General features: G+C 37.8%; 1 protein-coding gene across 1 annotated transcript in view; it reads left to right on the forward strand.

Annotated features, from left to right (window-relative positions):
• LOC145981007 (glycine receptor subunit alpha-2-like) overlaps positions 1-25433 on the forward strand; it is a 653123-nt gene that overhangs the window by 481121 nt on the left and 146569 nt on the right. The window contains exon 6 of the mRNA XM_083114106.1: positions 17887-18021. Coding sequence (XP_082970232.1) covers positions 17887-18021 — 135 coding nt within the window. The remainder of the gene's footprint in view (positions 1-17886; positions 18022-25433) is intronic.

The raw sequence follows: 25433 nt of genomic DNA on the forward strand, positions 1-25433 counted from the left end.
AAAAAATCCTAAGACTAAGCGAAAGTATGATAACACGCAGATATTCACGGAATTTGTAAAATGTTTAACTTGTGTAGCGAAACGCGATCTTTGCGATTCCGAAGCTAATGGGATGTTTTCTGACTGCTCCTCTTTTATTCTTTGAAAGTGGCGCTCCTCGAAGATAACCACAGAGAATGCTGGTCTACCTCTATCCACATGCTATGAAGATTTCATGAATTATCAGATCTTTGCCATTAAGTGCATCTAGTTCTTTTCCCCATTTTCAAGGCAAAATACCAAGGAAACTTCATAGCTTTAAATCTTTCAGCTACGGAAGTATTGAGTTTCTGAAATCATCGTCTGCGTTCTGCTACTGCCTAACCGAAAATATGAATTATGAAAGAGTGACGTCATTCTTCTGACGCCTTTGGGTCACCGGCAATGGCATCTTCATTCAAAGCAGATCATTGTCGAAATAAGAGAGAGACAACCTTGTAAATGTCCCAAAAATTCCGAAGTTTGACACAAATCAAACATTCTGTTATTTATATCCAGTCAAGCTGAATATTGAATATACTTTTCAGTACAGCCCGACCCTGTGGCCGAGTGGTTAGCACATCGCGCTGCGACGCCAAGGGTCCCGGGTTCGAATCCCGGTCGGGCTTTGTTGTTTGTGAATGTCCATTCATCCATTTCATCATTTCATCACTCATCCCCATCTTCGCAAATTAGCCAAGAGGCACAAAACGCGAAGTAAAATAAACTAAATCAATCAATCAATCAATCAATCAGTACAGTGATATGTAACTAAAAGCAGCTACGTCACCGATAAACTATTATTTTTCTAAATAACTGTATGAGATCTGGGGCCGCGGTGGTCTAGTCAGTAGGGCGTCTGGCTGCAACGCTGAGACTCGGGCTCGATTCTCAGGATGCCTCTGAACAAACCGGCTCTGGAGTTTACATAGCCTCAAATAAATGGGTACCTGGAGGGAACCCTTTGGTGGGAGTACAGTCGACCGGAGCGTGGTACTGCTACCCTCCAAAAAGAAATGGCCGAGATCGAGAATATATGGGATCCTACCTCCACAGTATGCACGGGAACTTTACCTTTATATACACTCTGTCAATTATTTATTTATTTTTATTAGTTATTTATTATAAGCCGGCTTCCTTGGCGGTGTGGTCGGTGTAATGCGATACGAAGCCAGAGATCGCAGATTGAACGCTGGTTACGGCATGGACATATTATCGTCCATTTCATCAGTTAGGCACCCATTCTCATCGTCGCGATTAATCTAAGAAGTAGAAAAGTGACTTAAAAATAACCTGGATAGAAATAAAGTTCGCCCTTTGCCAAGAGTTTCATACCACCAGTTCGGTTTTTGGTTTAATTGTGGATTTTCACGAGATCTTATCGATTCATTCGTTCGTAATTTATTATTAATTTAATGCACAATATCATTATTCATTCCGAACAAGAAATGCATTTTGACATTATACTATCTACAACACTGCAGTTTTCACGTAGCCATATTTAATCCAGCAGATACCATAACACCATTACTCTAGGGAGTAAATATTCGTGCCGTGAATTCTTGTTTCAACTAAGAGTATTCTCCACGTTAACATGCTACTTCTTTGTTATTCCACCTCCTCCCATTTGGGTCTTCTGCCTTATTTGCTATGCATGAAGAGTGGGACTGTAATCACACATCTAGGTTCCCATGCAGTTCCTTAATCAAATTCCACGGCAATCCCTTGAGAACAAATCATCCTGGTCTTTCAAAGCCAATTCCTTCATCATGCGGTTTAGCTCGTAAGATATTTTTGCCATTCTTGCAGCAGAACTCCCTTAATCATGATATATAGTGTACTTCTGTCGTCTTCACTGCCCATCCAATTTCCCAATTTATCTCAGGAGACAGCCTTGTTCAGACAAATTCATTATTTTTACATCTCCTCGCGGGCCATTCCAATTCAAATTGATTAACGATGTGTCGTACTGCTTTTAGGAAAATGCAATGCTAACGTAAAAATTGTACCCAATTGTCTCCTCAAACCAAGTAATTGCATTAACATTAATTGCTACAACAGTCAAGATATGTGTGTGTGTGTGTGTGTGTGTGTGTGTGTGTGTCTACAGGCGCAATATGTATGACTTATCTTTTACTTAGTGGTGGTAGTTTTCAATATTTTAAATTCACTACTAAATTGTAAAATAATATGTATTTATTGTATGTTCTGTATATCTAAATGGAAACTTCCCATACCAGGAACTCATTCATCTCATGTTTTTAAGTAGAATTTTCGGAAAATTTAGTACTTTTATGCATATGGCTTTCCTAATCTTTGAATAAAAAGAGCAGTTTCTATTCTAGCTATTATCATGTATATATCGTCACGTATAAGCAGATTCTCAATCTGTTTTCTGTCATATAGTGTTTTAACACATAAAATATATATAAATTTACAATTTCATGAATTTTGATTTCAGGCATTTACTTATGAAAAATATTAGTCTACGACAGTTTCAAATGTTAATTTACCTTCGAGAATAAATCAAAGTATAACCCAGGAACACATTAACAAATTTCTAAGTTTTTGCTCATGTAGAAAAAATGTGTGTGTGTGTGTGTGTGTGTGTAAAGCAAAAGTGTAGAAATCTATCTAATCCCTAGGTATGTCAATAGCGTAAAATGAAATTAACTTTTAAGATAAGGAAATATAGAGTATTAATAGTGCCTGAATATAAGGAGTGTTATTTATAATGAACATTCAATTCATATTCATGTTAGTAAATTTATCATATTCACTAAGATACCTGGCAACTGTTGTTGTTACATACAGTATTTGCCCAACACACGAACAATCATTTCGGCAATACAATTTTCCTTCTCTTTAAGACAAATATTCTTCCACAGATTTATGCAAAGGAATAATATTGTGGTGGGGAAAGAATAAGAAACGAGGAAGTGTAAACGTGAGCAGAAGCTGAAGAATATAAATTAAGAATATGTCTGTCTTAGACCAGAGATTTATTATATTCATACAATGGCTTATATTTTTACAACCGCATTATATTAACTGAGAATTACGTTGTCAATATTATTTTCAATGCATGCATGCTTGTCTGAGAAGCACATAAATAATTGTAAATTACTAGATAATTTATTACCACATGGAATTCTAATTTTTTCCCCCATCTTCGAACATGTTATTGCTTATTTCAGAAATTGCTATTGCGTGAAATGTAGAGAGAACATCTTCACTATTACTCCTCAATGGCTATATTTCAACCCATGAGTCTAAAATTGAATTTGAATTGTTGTTTTAAGTTCACTTTATGCATGAGTCTAGAAGACCGCCACATTGTTGAATACATCTCCCCCTGCCTAGTTTGGCACATTTTGTAAATATTATTATCTGCATCTTATTGAATGAAATGCACTATTTCAAATATGCCGTCCATATTTGTAGTCTTATAGTACACCAATTCAGTAGCGGCTGCTGTCTATTTGCACACTCGCACGTGCACACCCAAATAAATGTGCAATATAATTACGTTTTATTATATTTATTCAATGAAGGCAGTTTCTTCAAAACATCAAATGTTCCCGGGCCGCATCATCTTCCATTTACTTCCTTAAGTCAGATTTTCTATCTGAGTATCGCGCGTAGAATGTGCATGAACAAAATTGGAAAGTGCACACTGGTGCACACCGAAGTGGCGCTGTTTTCGACGACGTGTAGAGAAAGCAGAAAGGCTCTTATGACTTGCATTAGTGAGCTCTCGTACTCGCTTCGCACCAAGAATTGAGAAGTAGTACCTACGGGCATGCGCTGTTCCCTCTTCGTCATGTAGTGTTGCAATCTTTCCATTCTTTGCCGTGTGACGAAGTCGAGAACAACCCACGCATCATTGCAAATTGAGGGATTTTTTTTCCGAAAGGGAAATTTTGATATCTTAAATCACGCGGTTCCGAGCATAGCATCGAAATCCGAATGAGGGAAGGCCGGGAAAGGAAGAAGAGAGGGAAACCGGAACAGTAAACAAAATGTTACATTGCAATAATGAGCCTTTGCTTAGTATAAAGAAATAATGTATTTGCCGACAAGTTCCGGGTGGATCCGCGAGGGAGGAACAATGTTGTAAAACAAGAACAAGAAAACTCTGCTCAAGAAACAGAAGTTTGATGTCTTGCAGTCAACGGTGGAAAACAAGCAGAGAGAGAGGGAGAGAGACAGAGAGAGAGAGAGAGAGAGAGAGAGAGGATTATTATTTCAGACTGTTTTTTGAGAGTAGATTGCAAATATAATATATATGCTCATTCATGGCGTGTAGTGACAAGCGTATTCAACGATGCGATGAGTGGAATACGTTGATACAAGTGCTGGAAAAATAGTTTAAAAATGTCAGTGGTTTGAATTAAAAACATTCATAATGTCGTAGGAATTAGTGTCATTCAGACGCTCTGACTTGTATTTGGAAGGTGAACGAAAATTGTAAATAATCAAAGTTTAATCCTGTATTTTTGTCACAGAATAATCAATCACATTCGTTATTCAGTGGATTTGAGAATCTGTAACTTGTACTATTATGTCACAGATTTGACATATTTTTTGTAAATATGCTGGCAAGAACTAGTTGCATTTGATTAGGATTTCGAGGATCATCATGACAATGACTAAATTGAAAAAGTATACATTAAAAATGGTAGTTAACTTAAGTGTACGATGAAATGTTTATGTGGCATTAAACTTTGGTTTCTGATGAGAAATTATGAATATGCCATGAAATTATTAATATATCTGCAGAACAGCCAAAACAGAACATGCACATTTTTAAGCATGAATTTTCCAACAGTTGATTTTCCATACCAGCAAAAACTTTTCAGACAGTTTCATCTGTAGGATACAGAACGTAATTCTATAAACTGCACAATCACATCGTTAACATAAATACTAATTTAAAATGCTTAATTTTAAATTTAGAAAGTGGACTTTAGGTACCATGATAAACATTTCTTGTGTTAGTAACTGCACAAGGAACCATCCTGAACCTTTCCTCGCTCTCCGAATTCGATTCCGATGCAAAACACGCTCAATTTATTATCACTGATTCATACCTTAAAAATTAGATATTAATACATCACAAGAGTCGACATAAAGCACAAAAAATACCTGTATGCCACAACGTCCAGCTGCTTCGGGTGATTCTTGTTCCCACTCCCTTCTCGCTTTATAACTTGACCTGTGATGAGTTTCCCCTTATAATGATTTCAAGTGCTGAAACGTGTGATTGTGAAGTTCACCTATAAAAAGTATATTTAATGTTTAAAGTATTTGGTATTTTTTTCATCCGCACCCTTCATTTGTTTCAAAAAACTGCGTAAATATTCCGAATTCTAAAAAAAATTGACAGAGGAAATTTTTTTGAAAAAGTTGTTTTTAACGAAAATCCAAATGGAGCATTAATTAGTGTGATAGGATTACTTGTATAAATTTCTTCCGTATAATACTATTGTATGAATCGTGGTGCAGCTATCACCAGTTTCACCACAGACAAGATACCTTGTCTGTGGTTTCACCTACATTCTCTCGAATAGAAATCGGGTTATTGCTGCTAGGACATAGTCTATGTTAGCTGTGAATATGACAGCTTTCCAAAAATTCAAATCCTTTTTAAAGTAAGTGCCTTTATACTAGAAAACAAACCATCTAGGAAGTGTACTCCACGTTAGAGAAAAGTTTCGTAGAGTTCAATTCATCAATCAACTTTAGAGTTGTAGAATTAAAATATCTTCAATCCAGAAAGGGCCTAGCTTTGGTGAATGACAAGGGATTAGAAAGGGTGACTAGAGCAAAATGGAAGGTAATACATGAAGTAATGTAGTAAGATATGAAGGGAAACACAGTAAGTGCTCACTTTAAAAGCTTCCATAAACTTCTAGAACTTTCATTTTACAAAATATAAAAGGAGCTCAACTTTATAACCACTTCGACAACACAGAACCGAATTCGTTTATCATCAATTTATAGTACAGTCTGGTTGAGTTGACAGCTGAAGCAAATATGTTCCATTAATATAATGGCTACTTTGACGTTTGGTCATTTGTAATTTATAACTATTCTGGTGTAACGATGGTGCAGACCGTTAGGTGTTTTAAGTCTGCCTTTAAAAAATGTCAATTTAATATTTTTCTGTGCCCATATATCATGATCATCTTATTAATTTGAAGTGTGATCAATTACACTCTGTCCCTCGAATCTCTGTAGCTACCCAACGAAAACAAATTTCTGTGCAAATAGGGACTCGCGTGAGAGGGGAAGTGAGCGTATGGGAGGGAGAATGTGGCTGAAGCTACCAGCCGTTTGAGCAGCGAGTACTGGTTTTTCCAGCTCACTCACTTTCTCCCCTTCTTTACCGTTATTCGCGTCCTTGCTTTACAGATTCCCAAGACAGAGTGTAGTGTCAAGGTTTTGAAAAACAGAAGCTAGAAACGGCTCAACAACCTCTCTATCGAATGTTTTGTGTTCGATTCTTGACTTGGTCGTCGGTGTTTATTTGTGAAAATCCCTTCATCAACTTCTTTTTATCTCAAGAATCCTTATAGTCCGAAAAAGAATGTAAATTAAGATAAAAATACAATATCTAACTATAGCTCTTTTCTACTCTTACGGCAAGCGTTCTACATGTTGGTAAGGGAATTGGGGAACGGGGAAGCGAACAAACCAGCGCGATATGAACACAGAAGCCTGCAGAACTAAGTTCACGTAGCACTTCTTTCCGCCACGTCGTATCTCTCGGTACCACCGATGTTGTCTGGTTGGTCTGCGCATTCCCCGCTCCCCACTTCCCTTGCCAGCATGTAGAGTGCCCGCCGTAAGAGTAGAAAATATCTATAACAGCATATTCTAAGGCAAAATTAAACAGCAATGGAGATAACGCCTCTCCTTGTTTTAACCCATCATTGAATTGTTAATTTGTCAGACATACTAATACTCACACAAATTTAACTTTCTGATTCATTATTGCGTACTTTTATGATATTAACAAGCTCCTTAGGTGTTAGAAACTCGACTAATATAATATATAATTTATCTCCTTTAACATATTCATGTGCTTTTTTTAAAAATCAATCAATACCAAATGGACATTTTGCTTATGTTCCCACTTTTTCTCAAGTGTCTCTCTGATGTAAAAAAAATATTCCATAATTGATTTCTTACCTTTAAATCCACATTGATAATCACCTATAATTTTATTTGCATGTGGGGTTAGTCTTGTTAAATGAATGTCTGATAATATTTTATGTAATGGTGAGAAGAGAGAAATTGCACGGTAATTATTGCAGTTACTTGATCACATTTTTTAAAACACATGAACAATAATAGATTCTTTCCACTGTTGAGGAATTTCCTCTTTATTCCATATTAAACAAATTAATTTATGAATTTGACATATCAATAAATCCCCATCATATTTAATTAACTCAGCTGGTATTAAATCAATGCCAGGTGCTTTGTTATTCTTCAGCATTTTAATAGCATATTTAATTTCAGCCAAGTTAGGTTCTTGCACTAAAGGATCAGTTGTGTGTACGTCATATACTTCTGATTTATCATCTACACGAACATTTAAAAGGCCATTAAAGTAGTTCTTCCATCTAAAACTTCACCGTTTCTATCTTTTATCAAGTTTAGTATAGGCTACCACACCTTTCTAAATTCATTTACACCTTTATATAAATATGATATTTTAATTTTTGCTGTTTTTTTTAAACCGTTAATTTTGCTTTTTCACGTAATCTCTCTTTTGTACTTTTAAAAGTGAGTTTAATTTATCGTGTTGTATAATTGCTTACATTTTCATACCTAATAAGATTTATTTAACCACTTGAGTCAATCAACACGATTGTGCAGAGCAACAACAGGCTAAACATATACAACAAGCTTCTTTGGCTGTAGAAACACTTCGTAGTCGCCGTCGTTTAAATCATATTCGTCGCAGGAGCTGTCGTCGTCGTCGTCGCATGAACTGTCGCCGTCGTCGTCGTCGCATGAGCTGTCGCGGTCGTCGTCGTTGCATGAGCTGTCGCCGTCGTCGTCGCATGAGCTGTCGCCGTCTCATGAACTGTCGCCGTCGTCGTCGCATGAGCTGTCGCCGTCGTCGTCGCATGAACTGTCGCCGTCGCATGAACTGTCGCCGTCGTCGTCGAATGAACTGTCACCGTCGTCGTCGCAGGAGCTGTCGCCGTCGTCGTCGCATGAACTGTCGCCGTCGTCGTCGCAGGAGCTGTCGCCGTCGTCGTCGAATGAACTGTCGCCGTCTTCGTCGCATGAGCTGTCGCCGTCGTCGTCGCATGAGCTGTCGCCGTCGTCGTCGCAGGATCTGCCGCCGTCGTCGTCTCATGAACTGTCACCGTCGTCGTCGCAGGAGCTGTCGCCGTCGTCGTCGACTGAACTGTCACCGTCGTCGTCGCAGGAGCTGTCGCCGTCGTCGTCGCATGAACTGTCGCCGTCGTCGTCGCAGGAGCTGTCGCCGTCGTCGTCGAATGAACTGTCGCCGTCTTCGTTGCATGAACTGTCGCCGTCGTCGTCGCAGGAGCTGTCGCGGTCGTCGTCGCATGAACTGTCGCCGTCATCGTCGCATGAGCTGTCGCGATCGTCGTCGTCGCATGAGCTGTCGCCGTCGTCGTCGCATGAGCTGTCGCCGTCGTCGTCGCATGAGCTGTCGCCGTCGTCGTCGCATGAACTGTCGCCGTCGTCGTCGCATGAGCTGTCGTCGTCGTCGTCGCATGAACTGTCGCCGTCGCATGAACTGTCGCCGTCGTCGTCGCATGAGCTGTCGCCGTCGTCGTCGCAGGAGCTGTCGCCGTCGTCGTCGAATGAACTGTCGTCGTCGCATGAACTGTCGCCGTCTCCGTCGCAGGAGCTGTCGCCGTCGTCGTCGAATGAACTGTCGCCGTCTTCGTCGCATGAGCTGTCGCCGTCGTCGTCGCATGAACTGTCGCCGTCGTCGTCGCATGAGCTGCCGCCGTCGTCGTCCCAGGATCTGCCGCCGTTGTCGTTGCAGTCATAATGCTGCCAATGCCGCCTTTCGCTTCGAAAGAAAATCAGAAAGAACGTGTCTTCCGTAAGGAAGTAACCGCTCGACGAGACCCACCCACCCACATGTAGTTCATCCGTTAGTTTGAACTTGGCCTCTGTCGAAGAGACGATACAGCGCTACGGGGATAATTTGGTAACAATTCGTTCAAAATTTTCAATAAATCCTACATAATTCGACTGAGCGTAAAATCCATGTATTGGACATGAATATTTCGAGTCCCTTCTCAATATAAAACAAATTATAAGCGTTAGTGTAGGTATTTTCTACTCTTACGGCGGCAGATCCTCATGCTGGCAAGGCAAGTGGGGAGCGGGGAGGCGACCAATCTAGCACGATAATAAAATCAGCAGCCTGTTGAACGTAGTGCACGTAGTATTTCCTCCAGCCGGGTAGTAACTCTCGGCGCCACCGCTGTTGTCTGGTTGGTCTGCGGCGTAATCCCCGCTCCCCACTTCCCTTGTCAGCATGAGAACCGGCTGCCGTAAGAGTATAAAAGACCTATAGTGTCTTGAAACTAGGGATGCCAAACGAATGTGACGGGACATATCTATCTCCCTATTTATTCCACACAGGTTGACTGAAGATACATACACAGAGAATGAGTTAGGAATGGAGTGCCATTTATTTGCAGGAACGGGGAGAGAGAGATAGAGAGAGAGAGAGAATAGGAATGATGGTAATCATAATCTCCTAGTGCCATGGTTTCGCAAGGCAACCCCATAAGAAAAAATCTGCTGGTGTCAAATCGGGACTTCTCGGTGGCCAGTTAATGTCCCCTCTGCGACTGATGACCCTTTCTGGGAATAACTGATGAAGAGCATTCAGTGAATCATTGGTGACGTGAGAAGTGGCTCCATCTTGCTGGAAAAAACGTGTTTCTGTTGTAGCCATCATGGTTCTGAATTGCAGGAGTCAAGAAAGTTCTAATCATTTGGTAGTAGCGCTCAGAAGTTACAGTTTGAGCATTATCATGATCATCTTCAAAACAAATAAGGGCCAACGGCGCACACGGTCAACGTTTCTGTTCGATCTTGATGACCTTGGACGTCCCGGCGGTTATTCGTCATAATGCTTCCATGGTTTCCAAACTTTCTCACCCAATATTTAATTAAATTTGCTCTTGGGACTTCTCTCATTCTTGCCAGGTTATAATGATGCCGGTACAAACAACGCAAAACAACATAAGAATCATTATCTTTATAAAACGCACGTACACAAAAATCACGTTGCTGCCCCGTAAAGCGCTCCATGGCAACAATGTTGCCAAGCGTTTGCGATCCATCTCATTTCTCCGTAATGTGCGAATTGCCCTAGAGGGCGGATTAAAATACGAAAATATTTCTGAGACACCCCTTATTAATGGAATATGAAAACCTGTATGTGGATGGATATAAACTCCTTTAACAACATAGACGTTACCATACAATGTAATATTTCGAAAATCAAACGACGCATTTCAGTGATTCGTACATTAATTGCAATTTTGTTTCCAGTCCTGATTAGCAAATCTAAACGTAATAGTCAAAATGGCATTTTACACTGTGTACATTACCTTGATTTATCTAAACGTAAGGTAAAATTCACCCAAATATAATATAAAATATGAAGACTAAGATAAACTAAATAAAATATTAGAACAAACAAATGTAATGATGCCAAGTATAAAAAAATATATAGCATCAAAATGGTTGAGAGAAATTCAAGCCAGTGCAAGAACTCTATACTCTGCTCCCCCTATCTCTGGAGCAAGGTCACGCATAGCGGCAAAGAAGGAGAGTGTAAATCGAGTGGGCAGAGCGAAGCAGTACACGTTGCTGCGAAGGCTAGTAACAGCAGTCGCTTTCTCCCCCTCCACGCAATCCTATTCCCTCTCATGTGTTCGTTGGTAGAGCTGTCTTGCGTCATTACTTTTCGTTGGCTTGCTCTAGAGATAACCGAGACAGAGTATAAGAATTTTACTGTAAAACAGAATGCCCTATGAGGCATGTTAAACCTAAGTCTTGTTTAGTTTGCTTAAAGTCCACTTTATCCACAGAAAAGCTAATCGGTACTGGACCTACAGTTTAAAGTGGAGCAATTTTCCTTCACCGGGTATCGAATCCAGGAGCTCTTGATTACAATTAAGCACCAGTGGCGGAGTGGTTAGCACATCGCTCTACGACGCCAGGGGTCGCGGGTTCGTATCCTGGCTTAAGCATGGGTGTTTGTGAGTGTCCATTCATCAATTTCATCACTCATCCCCATCTTCGCAAATTAGCCAAAAGTGGCACAAAAGCGAAGTTAAATAAAGCAAATCAATGGATCAATCAACCTAAGTAACAGACGCATCATGACAGAAACAGAGGTTATTGAAACGTAACACAGAGCACTTGAAGTGGAAATTGTTAGGTGGGGAATATTTGCTTGGGCCTCGGGGGATCGATCGTAGTAGCTCAACATGGTGCGTGGATTTTCCTAGTTGTGGAATATATATCATCCTCAGAACATCCCGCGCCTTTCGAGGGCCGGCACATTCACGAAGAAGAGGGGGCGAAAAATGTGGTACCATCTGGTACTTTAAACAACATTAGCTGACTTTCCGACACATCATACAGATAATAAATATTAGCCAAAAACCAAAGGGAAGACCAAGTCAGCACACTGTACTTCTATTTAATTTTGATCCCCGTGGAACGAGAAAAATCGCTCTGACGCTTTTGATGAATTGAGCAAGAGTGAACTTGGGAGATAGCGACTATCCATAACGTGATTATACCTATTATGCATGCGTGAGGGTACCGTTATATATTCAGCACTCACATGAGTTCGTCAAATATTTTATGTATCTAAGGAACCACACTTTAAAGTTGCACGATAACTTCATTTGACTCTTCGTATTTAGAACTTTTCAAATACATTTTCGTTCATTTATTCTGGCTATTCAGTAATGTAGGGTATAAATATATATTTAATAAACTTAGAAAAGATAAACAAAAATGTCCAGGTGTTCATGTTCTTAATGCAATTGACGGATTTCAAACATAACTGAATGGATGGAAGATTTTTTAAAAATCTTTTGTCCTACGTTTACAAATAAACCAAATAAATTAATCTATGTGGTCAACTTGTCAAAGCGTCTGGGTGTCACGATGGAGACACAGGTTAGATTACCGAGCAAGACGATCTGAGGGGATTTTCCCGACAATATGCCTGCATAAAGAGGCTCTCTGGTACGCACACAGCCTCAATCAGTGGGCACCAGAAAGAAAGCTTAGGAAGTGATGCCGATAAGATCATGGTGTTGATCACATCGCCTCCACCATGACCAAGAATGAGAATGTGTGGGCCCGTAGTTGTACACCCTCTATATGTCTTTACGGTACGGTACAATGCATAGGGGATAGCTGTAGCTTTATCATTTAGAAACAAAAAAAGTTTCAAAATGTTAGTAACTAGAAAGGCTTCAAACATGGCTCTTCAATTTTGAAATTTATGACCATTCAGCTAATATATACATAAGCTAATACATAATACATAAATTTGAGGAACTAAGCATATTTTATATTTTAATATGTTGTGGTTAATTCTAATTTAAGTTAAACTGAGAGCTTTGCGTAGTCAGTTCAGGCTACCTTTTCTCTTCGATATTAACCAAAAACCTGAGCAGCGCTGAGCAACTTAGACACTTGTTTCGGTCGAGTAACCATGCTGTTACCGGGACTCGAACCTAGACTCGCCTCCCCGGTGGAGCAGTTGTAGCGTCATCGCCTTGTAATCAAGGTGTCCCGAGTTGAATACCCGGTGGAGGGACATAGTGGTTCGGATCTCACTTTAAACTGTAGATCCAGTCCTGATTAGCCTTATTGTGCATAAAGTGGACTTAAAACACCAACTCGAACCTAGACTCCTCGAAGTTGAGGATCCATAGGAATAACTAATAAACTCAAGTAGACGGTTTGATATTTTTTTTTATCCTTTCTTTTATACTCCATGAATAATACTCGTAAAATCGAAGCTTGTTGCTCCGATACAGTTTAGCTCGACTCATGAGTAAAAATAGTCATGGGTTCCTTCTCATGTTTCTTTCTACAGGATTTTTCAGGGATGGTCAAGTCAAGAATTCCAAAAGAACTTTACAAAAACTGCTTGAAGTTGAAAGTCTGGCTCTTTGAGTTTTATTTGCATTTGCGTAATTAATGTTATGCATTATTACTAGAATGAATGTGTAATTTTCGACTACATTAATTTGTCAGGTGGGCCATTACCTACCATAGCCTCCATCCTCCAAACCTTACATGTTTTTGCATTTAACCTAATTCACATGATTTCAATAGAAAGGTAGCAAAAACTTAGTAAAATAACTACAAAAAGATATCATCGAAATTTTATTATCGTATTTGTGAATTGGCATTACTTAGTTTTCTTTACAACGTTCGATGTAAACGTAGTGATATCGTCTTCTACTTTAGCTTTCTTATGGTACTCCAGATTCTTTATACACGGGTGAACAACATCTAAACTTTGATGTACAATAGGTATGACACTTGCTTTTATAACATTGTATGAATGTCTTTGTAAATCGCACAATAAGCAGCGCAAAGATATCGTGAAGCTTTGACCTTACTTGTGCCTTGTGTTCAAAGAACAGAATTCACGTTAAGAAGGTCTTGCGCTGAGGAAGTGAAGCAAAAGTCCAGAAGGCAGAGAATGGGTGAGACACAAAAGTGTCACTTCAATGTCAAAATGAGGGCGATAAACATAACAATGGGCGAAACGTCGCAACAAGTCAAACAGGGGAAACGGATGCAAAACAGCCTGACAAGTGAGAGACAAATGTTGTTGAATGTTAATTTTGACCTGATTTCGTGTCGGTTTGAACAAGACAACGAAGTTCATGTTTATTGTATATTAGTTCAATACATGGAATGGTCTGCGGGTAGCAGTTTTACAAGAGATATGGTGCAACGAGTTGGAGAACTTAGTTTAACACCATACTTTGAAAAATTATTTTTATTGGGAAATTTCAAATCATGCCCACACAGAACAAGAATAACAAAAGCTTGAACGAATAAAAAAGACCCGCCGTGATATCAAATAAATCGCAGATTAAGAATGATGTGTAACACATATGTTAAGTACACAAAAGTTGAGAAAGTGATGAAGTATACTCAAGAATGTTTTTAAAATATAAATGCTTAATTTTTAATGATTTAAGACCAATCAGTAATGTTCTGAGTCTTTAAGGTTTTCAGATACCATCCCTTACTTCTTTACTACACTGAACATATATTGCTCACATTTTCAAACGTTTTCTCTCGTGCAACACTTTCAAGTTAATCTTTCTCTCTCTCTTATCTGCGAGTACTCGTTCCTTCGTTAATGAGAATTAACTCATTTTGTATTAAACATTCAAACTATTGTTCTCAAGCAAAATACGAACTTGAGAGGAAGTTGAAGAAAGGTAGATAGAATGAAGTAAAATATCAAATAATGAACAAAGCACATCAGAAACTGTTGTAAAATATTACAAGACCCTGCCTTATTAGGCCCATTGGGATGTAACTTCTTGTGTTTGTAACTTTCTCTTTCTACTTTGCTTCTCTGACACTTTTGGCTAATCGCGATGATGGCGACCAGGTGAAATTGATGAACAAGTACTCGTAAAGGAACACGCTTTCCAGGTCAGGACTCGAAAGTGTAACTTTCCTCGCGAAATCACGAGTCTTATCACTCAACGCACTCAGCCAACGATGCGGCAGGTCTGTTACGAATGTGTATAATCTGTATCAAATTTAGTTGAAGTGAAATAAGAGTGCCATATGAAAGAGAGAATGTGTATGCAATGTAAATAGTGACATAAAATGAGCTACAATGCATTGAATGCATATTAGCATGAGATATTTGGGTACGTCCAAGCTGTATTGGCAACAGTGCAATATTGTGTTCATTGATTACTTGGTTCCTAATCAAAGCGCTGGCTCATTTCTTCATCCAATATTGATTGATTGATTGAATTGGTGTTTTAAGTCCACTTTATGCACAGTAAGGCTAATCGGTACTGGACATAGAGTTTAAAGTGGTATCCGAACCACTATGTGCCGGGTATCGAACCCGGGACCTCTTGATTGCAAGGCGACGACGCTACCACTGCGCGTCCAATACCATTATCCGTGTTATGATGTTAGTATGAGCAACGTAACGCTAAATATGTCTGAGCTTCACATTATAATAAATTGCTAAATTATTTTTTATATATATTCGTCTACATCCCTTGAAATCATTCCACTCCCTGCCAGAAGCCTGTCAGTGAGATTGTATGGGGACCATAAACGTAACCTAGCTCTACCATCTGACCCCAAAAGCGTTCACAGTAACGATCCCCTTAGGTTAAGTAATTGGCACCAGTGAACGCATCAACATATAGTTAGTGTTTTGTAATGTTATCTTAAACAGAGACGACTTACAAAAAGGGTGGTTCGTATATAGACATAGTTGCTTACAATGGATGTGATTTAATCTCTCAATTATATTATTTGGTAAATATAAGTAGTATTCGTTAATTTTTTTGAGTGAACTGTCTTATCCTCCATTAGTCTTTGTCCTGAAGTAGCAAATATTAATTTGGCAAAGCGTGTAAATAAATTTATGATTATTGCCATGTCATTACTGATTCACTGTAGTTCATTTGCATCACATAATCGAAGTACGGAGTGATCGTTAATTTCATTTAAAATGTAACATTTTATTCACACGAACATTATTGAATTGTGCATCCTCATCCATGTTATTTCTCTACTTTATATGGCAATGCTACACAGAAGCTTCTAGAAATTAATTAATTAATTAGGTCAGAGTGCATATGTATCAAGGAGTCTCGGGTTGGAGGCAGATTGCACAGTGTTTCGGATCGAACTTTAAATTGTAGGTCCACCCTTTGGCAGGGTGTATTCTTTTCCATAATGCAAATGTCTAAGGAAAGAGTTAGCTCAATATTAATACAAGGGTATGAATTGTTTGATGATTGCAACAGATAATATGTAAGTAACATGACAAATTGCTGTTCTAGTGGAATATATTTAAGGGTAGAAGCATGAAAGGCCAAAGTTATATCTGCAGATGTGTACAACACAATTCATGCAATCACATGATACTCATAAGAATAATCGTGAATTGCTGGACTTCATATGTTTTCGTAATTCAGAAATTAAAGCACACATTTCAGTCCACGAATTTTCTATAGCACTCGTTTCGTCTAAGTAATCGATAAATCAGGTGGTTTCAATTCGAAATTATTTATGTCGCATTAGGTATTTATCTCAGTTTGCTGAATAATTTCTGAAATAATTGTCGCATAAGGTCATTTCTTTTCAGTCTAGTGATTTAGTTCCCTCAACAGAAAATTTTCACTAATACCTTGGAATTTAAAATTTTAGCAGAAAAATCCTCAAATTTTAATAAATAGGTAAGTAGCGCAAGGATGATAACCAACTGACTTTCACACTTTGTGACATAGCAAAATCTGCACCAAATTTTGCAATTGACAAACCAACAAACTTCATTGGCTTTCTTTGAGATTCTCTCCAGATTTTACAGACTTAAAATTGGTACCGAAACAGAATTTTGTGTTTCTCAGAGAACTTTCCGCCATTAAGACAGTTTTCTGTTTCAACCACCAAAGCTTTCCTTGTTGTAAACTAATTCCAAGAGCATAGTTTCGAATTTTGAAGCAACACTGTAATCCGCACCATGATCTAAAAAAATCCAACAATTTGCAATTTAAGTGTATTGTTCCCTTAAGTGAACTATCGGGGGATGAGAGTGATTAAGGTAAGGTTTTTATACGAGAGCTTAAGAAGAATTATATTTCGAGACAATGGTTAGTCCTTGGTTGAACAGAAAGCTGAAGACAAGAGAGAAGTCCATTTTCCTGAAAGAGAAGAAAAAGAGAGCGTGTCAATATTGCCTACAAAACGATTACAAACTTCAAGCAGTTTTCTTCGCTGTCTTCTGTTAATTAAATCGTATTCGACGGAAGTTGTTGTCTGAAGTGCAACTTTCAAGACTGAGCAAACTTTATAAAAGAACACAATGAACAAAAGAAGAAAGAGTTCAACACTTCGTCCCTTTCTTACTTCAAAGAAAATAAGAAAATTCTGCCACCGTAGCATTGCCTGTGAAAGTATGTAGGTATATATCATTATCATTTTACAATGAAAACATATTGAATAATGATAATAATTAGCACTTGGAAAATACTTTTATGTATTATTATTAGAATGTAATTTTGAGGAGTACGACAGGTAATTTTACTCATTGTAAAATGGTGTAAGAATGCGGTATTCTCCTTTGAACTGTGCATTTTAAAGATAATGTACACGCCAATCGAATGTTCAAGTGAGAAAAAAATTTTAAGACATCAATTAAGATTATTCAATCATAAAGAAAACAATGTTGGACATTTGTAAAGAAATGCAAGAACAAAATTAATTAAGAACTTTACAATGGGGTAAAGAGTTTTACTTTCTTGTAGCTGATCTTCATGTTTAGTTTAATAATTCTGAATTTTTAATACTATCCAATTAAATCATATTAATGTGAGTATATTAAATGTATTCATATCATTACGTGGATACGTAGATAATAGCTTTTCCAGATCTCTACTAGCTTGTGTTATTTCGCAAAATTTAAGATTTCCTTAAACCCAACGCAAATTATTGTTTGTAAGAATTAGATGTAAATTCAAATTCGACGATGAACACATCACTTTACAATTAACGTTATTAAAAGGACAACATTTATTTTGGTTTCAGTATCGCATACAACTGACGATCTAGTGTTTATGTGGGATCCAGAAGTTCCATTGGTTGTAGATGACCGCATAGAACTGCCACAACTGGATCTTGTTAGCAATACAACAGGCGACTGCACTCAAGTCTATTCTACAGGTAAGTCTGCTCACTTTTTCGTTGTGGAGTAATCGATATAAATAAGAGCAAATATTTGTTAATTAATATAATTTTATCTGGGTTTAATTAATTAGGATTGTTGTTTCATATGATTAACATAATACGTATATTTCTGGTCCTGGAAGTTCTATGGTTCAAATCACTTTTGTTTCTATCAAGAGGTTGAATTTTCAACAAATGAATTATCCTAAACAATTTTCTAATAACTGAATGATGCAAAAAGAATTAGAAATTAACAATGATTGCAGGGAAGAAACATTAACTACTACTGTTTGCTGATTTCACTAAATAATATTAATATTTTCGTATAAAAATTTCCTCATGGCACCAGACCGGTTGTTCAAATATTCCTGCTTAGTATCTGGCTATACCCAAACATTTCGAAAGTTAAATTTAAAACTTTACATTATAGTTCTGCATTTAGAAACTTTTAGTACGCAGGATACCTATGAAAATGCTAGATCTACAAGACTAGGTAGGTGAACGAAAACAACGTTAAGATATTCGTTGGTAATCATAAAATCCTACACCTATTTTCGTGCATTGATTACTAGTTCGATTTCACTTAACAAAACGCACCTCTAAGTGTTAATGTTCATGTTTACGTCTATAGCAGTTAACATTATAAAGTATAGTTCCTATACCTTAAATGTTTTTTGGTTTTAAGTTCAAAAGATTTTAAATTATTTAAACCATAATTTTGTAAGACTAACGTTAAGGGCGAAGTTGTTATTCGAAAGAATTAATAAGTTAACAATATACAAGGAAATTCATTATCAATTTTCAAGCAGAAAATATCGCGAATGGTAATTTCTTTCTCCAAGTTTCATTTTGTTTTGATGCAGTAAAATCGCATCCAATTTGAAGTTTGTACCTAAGCAAGACGAGGGAGCCCCACATATGTAATCGCTTATAATTATCGCGAGCCCTCTGCTACCTCTATTTGTGCAAGGTGCATTAACGTTAATATTAAACCACGGCTAAAATATCTTCAGGTTAGGGTTCTTGTTAGAGTACGAAACCAGACAGTAAGCCTTCCAAAGGAGACGTTTAAACGATTATATTATCTATGCAAGGATATATGGATTTGGATATTTACATAATGAGCTACGTATTTCTCTGATTCTTATTTACATTAAATTTTCATCTTAATGTATGCTTTACGAATTTATTTCTTCTTTCTAATTTGTATAATCTTCTTTCGTCGATACTTCCTTCTGGACTTCCTTCTTTGTGCAAATTCGGATATGGACTTCCTTCTGGACTTCTTTCTGGACATCCTTCTTTGTGGAAAATGGTATATGGACTTCCTTTTGGGCTCGTATGTAATCCCTGGAATGTGTATCCTATATTCCACTCACTCTGGCGTCTTCATACTTGTGTTTTTCCTTTTTTACTAAGTTCAATTCTCGCAAACTGGTAACACCTCACTTTTTCTTCATTCAAACCAAGTCCTAGGGGGTTACGAGTTCGCTGCCTATCTCTGCTCTTTGCTGATTGGGGGATTACTTTATCCTTTTCCCCGCTCTCTTCTCTCGAGCTTTGGGCAATATCCTAAACTCCTCCCTTGAAAGACGACTGGAACGCGCCAACACTAAATAAGTGCAACAAAGTGTATACTTGGTGCCAGACGACTGAAACGCGCAGCCAAGTAGGTGCTTCGACTGTGGCTCGCGACTGGAACACGCCGCCACTGGTATAATCAAAATTTCCACTATGGGGATGGTAAATCAAGCTAACAGATTCGAGATCTGTTAAAAGACACGAATTTCTATGTTTTCACTTCTTTAGATTTCTGATCTACGTATTTACATATGATCACCAATTTAATTTATTAAGTATTTACATTAATTTATTGTTTTTATATCTTCTCTTTATCTTCTTATAATGAATTCTATTATTTTTCACCTTTCCAAATCACTTTGTGCTAATTTACACCGCAATTCGCGTATATTGTGTTAATCTTCAATTTTGCACACCTCGTGCTGCCATCTCTATTCCACTTTAACAAACCATTTACAAGTATTAGGCCTATTGGGTACGTAAGACCTCTCATGTCAGAATAAGAAACACATTTACGAGGGAACTTCAAATGAAAACCTTAAAGATCCGATAAAAATTATATCACAGACTGTTTACAGGTCAAATGCACATCAGGTATCAACTGTTATTTACAAAACGACCTCAAGGTGAAGAGCAGTGGTTTCTTGCCCTCTGGAAGCCTAAAACTTACAGAAATTCTCTGACAAATGAAAATTCAATATCTCTATGCACGATTACCATGCCAGCAAGTATACGAATGAAGGGCGAAGTACGACAATGACTTCAGTTCATTGGCAGATGGTTGGGAAGACCTTTCGCTATCGGTCATATCATAAGTGACTGCGCGTGCATCCCAAAGATTCTTCTTCCTGAGATGAGGAGGCACTAACTCAAGACTTGAAAATATATGTGGATCAGTAATGCATACACACTAAAATGTAACTAACTTCTGCAACTCAACAGGTAGAAATCTACTACATAAAAAACGAAAAAAATAAGGTTTTAATTTGACCCTCCCTCATACAAATGATGTCTTGCGTTCAAAACTACTTTAGATAAATTGTTCAACAATTCTTGATTTGTCTTGCAAATGGAATTTCCAAAAGCGTGATGGTCCAAGGATTCCCCTTCACTCCCGTCTCTTCCAACAGCGTCGGTCCAGCCTTGCATTTTAATTATGAACAACAGTCTGCCGTGAGATTATTGACCCAAAAACTGCTACACGTTTCCTTCAGTCCAATCACACCTGTTCTAATGACTTTCCACGAGCATTATCCTTGGAGTTAAAGTAGATTTTGCTATCTGTTAGATGTACTCTTGCAGTCAAGAGCCAAAGCATTCGACTCGTAAAATTAGGGAGAACAGAATTCAAGTCGTTATAACTACCATTGCCGTGATCACTAACTTCCAAAATTGAGAGAGCGAGAGAGAGAGAGCGAGTGAGTTGGGGGTCATCTAATCTGGTAATTCATTATGTGACTAGAAATAAGATGTTTTGGGAATATATAGTTATTCTCTGACTTCGCGGAGAATGTCAATGAGGGTAAAAGTATAGTCACCATTCATTCCTAGTTTCAAATCTAGTTAAGTCTTGCAATTTCAATGATATTCCTTCCTATTGAAGATAGTGAAACTCAAGTTTTACAATATAATATTCAACTTAATGATGTGCAAGATTACAATTCTATTTTCTTAAGGCACAGTTAAATTTAAATATAATTGTCTCAGTTAATTTCTTCAAAGTCTAATATTGAGGTGCATATTTCTTTAAAAAAGGCTCCAATCCTAATTAAAGCTACTTCAACAATGACAGCAAAGGTCTCATTGTTGGTGAAAAACGAAAGATAAAGACGCATAGTGTGATCAAAATGAGAGAGAAACATTGCAGGAGAGCTCAGATTTTTAGGGAATAGCGAACGAAAAAGGCTCGAAAACGCTCGGCCCCCGGCCCTCGAGTCCACCGTCCGCAACTGGGCATGCAGTAAAAATTTCGAATAACTCGCTCGAAAATGAACTTTGAAAGGCGGGACTCCCCCCCCCCCCCACAAATTCGTTGTTTTAAATTGTATGTACGTATAGCACGGAATTATCAGACTGCAGAAAAGCACCAGTAATTCGCAAACTAAAACAAACAATCTAAAACATTTGTTAACACCTTAACACCTCACAAACACGTGAAAAATGCACACCAGCTATAGGAATACTGAAGCACTGACGCATCCAGTGCCAAAGTCAGCGTATAATAAAGCTGTAGATCTAAATGCCGGCAGACTCGCTCCCACCGTCCGACACAATGGCCACCGCTCCGCGGACAACTCGCCCATGAGACGCGCTGTATAAATTTCTGTTCAAAATTTTCATTTCAATATGTATGTGTGTTGGAAGTGATGATTTTTCCCATTTAAAATAATTGCGCGATTAGGAAAGGAAAAGGAAGCGCTCTATTAGTTTTCCGTTTCTCAAATCTTATCAATATACGTACTTCACTCATTACGAAAATGATGTCCAAATTTAAGTTAGTACTTTCAGACATCAACTTATTGACTCAAGGTGATAGTCGGTACAGTTCCTTTATATCTTCCCAGTTTCATGTGGTATTCAAGATGGAAGCTTTAGAGAATGAGAGCAATCTCATTCCGCACATAATTCGCTGTGGCGTTAACTTCGGGCTATAAAATCTCAAAGTGAAGATTTCGGTTTACAGCTTAGATCAAGTTTAATTGTCTTTATATTGCCGAATTCAAATGTAGAGTACGTGAATCTCAATGTGGTCGCTCAGTCTCTAAGGGATATTAGATCTGACTCGGTTCTTACATTTGGGTTCTTTAGCTTTATATTGTCCTTAACTCAGAATCCATCCAAATTTTATTAATTTTATTTTGGAAGGATAAAATGCTCATTACTGTCTTTTCATCCCATCCCTCTCTACAACTTTTCATTTCCTTCAAACTCACCTAAGGTATTTTAAATTCTTTAGTTGAATCACGTAACAAGGAACACTCGATACTGCATTTGTGCCAAGGCGTTACTCCTTACTTCGTCTGTAGTTACTTAAATCTGAGTCAAAAGAGTTCATAAAATGGGGTAACGAAATGACTTTCGGAAACTTTATTCTACCTTCAAATCGTAGTACTGCCTGTCGCCTTGTAATCAAGGAGTCCCGGGTTTGATACCCAGTGGAGACACACAGTGATTCGGATTCCACTTTAAACTATAGGTTCAGTCCGGATTAGTCTAGCGCTGATCATAACGTGGACTTTAAAACATGGACTTTCGAAATCGTATTTCGAAACAAGAAATTTGCAATTATTACAGATTGATATGTAACGAATGGACACTGCTATTTTTTTTTATGTATTACCACTTTACATGTCTTTCTTTAATGCTACTACGAGATTTGCAATTAAGTACAGTTTTCTTATGCAGCACTCAAGCCACAGATACATCTGCCTGTGTACCGTAACTTTGACAGTAGTATAATTGGCTATAATATTGGCGCGATAAATGATGAACCCCCCTCAGGCAGATTTGGCTACACTTAAAACTTGCTCAACATGCCCATATGAGCTTTTTGCTCAAGTGTGGTACTCTGTCTAATCCAAGATTTTTGTAAAAATGCCCTCGGGAAGTTCCTGTGAAATGATGAGCCCCCTCAGATTGATTTGTCCACACTTACAAAAGGCACTTCTGTGAGATTGTTGTCCATAAATTTGTTAAAAATATGCCCCTCTTGATATTTTTTTTGCCCACACCTAAAACTAAGCCAAGATACACACATACACACACACCTACACCCCCCCCCCACACACACACAAAGCACATTGTTGAACCCAACTGATATTTTTTATTAAGTATAGAGTTTTGATTTGAACCCCAAGAAATTTTATATAAATACCAAAGCCAAAAAATATTAACACACACACTAAATATACAAAACACACTGCTGAACCCAACTGATATTTTTTTATTAAGCATAGAATTTTGATTTGAACCCCAAGAAATTTTATATAATAAACATAACAAAATTCTAATATTTATTTTTGTTTAACAGGTACAACAAGTTTTGAGCACATAAGCAGTTTCTGAGAAATACAAGGCAGCAGCAGCAGCAAGCAATTAACTTATAGAAGGCAGTGTGTATTCTATCTAATTGCATGGATAATCTTGACACAGGATTTTTTGAGAGAAGATGTATTTCAAAATACATAAAATCTAAGTCACTTGTTGATGATTTAAAGCTTAGATTCTTTGCCCTGTCCGAGTATGACCTGTTTACAGTGCAAAATGAAACTGAAATGCAGTGGGTGCTTGCCAGTGACAGGCCATTCCAATGCCTCTATCTCAATTTTATCACCAAGTTTGAAAGGCTTGTATACAACAAGTACAAGAGAATTGTTGGATTGTTTGTTAATTTGTGCCATTATAATTTAAGGTTGAAATTGTTTGACAATTATTGGTTCAACAATTGCTATGAGCATTGTTTTGAGTATAGGATGCCCATGATTGCATCTCAGAGTTTAAATTGGAGACATTATACATATTCAAATAAAATTATTAACAGAATATCTATAGATAAGAAGATTGAATTTGTTACAACTGATAATGGGAATTTGTACAGTGGTGAAGATTTCAATCCAGAGTTTGTATCATATTCCAACTATATATATTTGAATGAGCTTGTCATGTATTTTATAAGGCAAAAATTTAGAGATTGCACTTATGATTGTATTGTTGAGGCACTGGGGCAGAATAATTTGCATGACATATGCAACTGTGGGAGAGTTTTGTCCAGCCTCTCAGTGTGATTTCAGGCACAGGAATCTGGCAGTTGGGAATCAACCCGCAGCAGGCAGCCCTGATTATTTCAGCAGAGACAGCAATCAAGGTAAATAAATATTTGCTGCAAGTGTAAATCCCTGCCCATCATAGCCAGGCTCGGGTCTGTATGCAGGAAGAGGCAAGATATTTGTTTGAAATCTGCTTGGGTATAATTTTCTGAATCCTGTACCTAATAATAGCATCACAGCATAACTCTGATAGAGATAGCGACATTGAGTATCAATATTCAGAACAAACCTCCATAAGATATGACAACCTGCAACAATCTGGATGTATGAGATGTTTTATTGATTCTCTATTTTTCAGCCTCTCTTGTTACAATCTTGTTTCTCTCTATTGCCATCACTATAATAATATCTGCCACATGTTCTATGATTATATGCTGTATAGGATCTTCTCATCAGTGTAATAAATTTCCTGTCTTGTTTCACATGCAGTTCCAAATCCCTGCCCATCACAGCCAGGCTCGGGTCTGTATGCAGGAAGAGGCAAGATATTTGTTTGAAATCTGCTCTGAAGCCTGTACCTAATAATAGCATCACAGCATAACTCTGATAGAGATAGGGACATTGAGTATCAATAAAATATTCAGAACAAACCTCTATAAGATATCACAACCTGCAACAATCTGGATGTATGAGATGTTTTATTGATTCTGTATTTTTCAGGCTCTGTTGTTACAATCTTGTTTCTCTCTGAAATATTGCCATCACTATAACAATATCTGCCACATGTTCTATGATTATATGCTCTAACAACATAAACCTGAAAACATATCTGTAATCAATAAGTCAGTAATCAATTCTAACAAGTTTAATTTTTAATAGGCTCTTCCTGTCTTGTTTTACATGCAGTTCCAAATCCCTGCCCATCAGTGCTGTAGAAATATCAGCCAGGCTCGGGTTTATGTGTAGGAAGAGGCAAGATATTTGTTTGAAATCTGCTTGGGTATAATTTTCTGAAGCCTGTACCTAATAATAGCATCACAGCATAGCTCTGTCAGAGATAGG

The sequence above is a fragment of the Lepisma saccharinum genome, chromosome 2, assembly GCF_977018435.1.
Source record: "Lepisma saccharinum chromosome 2, izLepSacc3.1, whole genome shotgun sequence".
NCBI lineage: Eukaryota > Metazoa > Arthropoda > Insecta > Zygentoma > Lepismatidae > Lepisma > Lepisma saccharinum.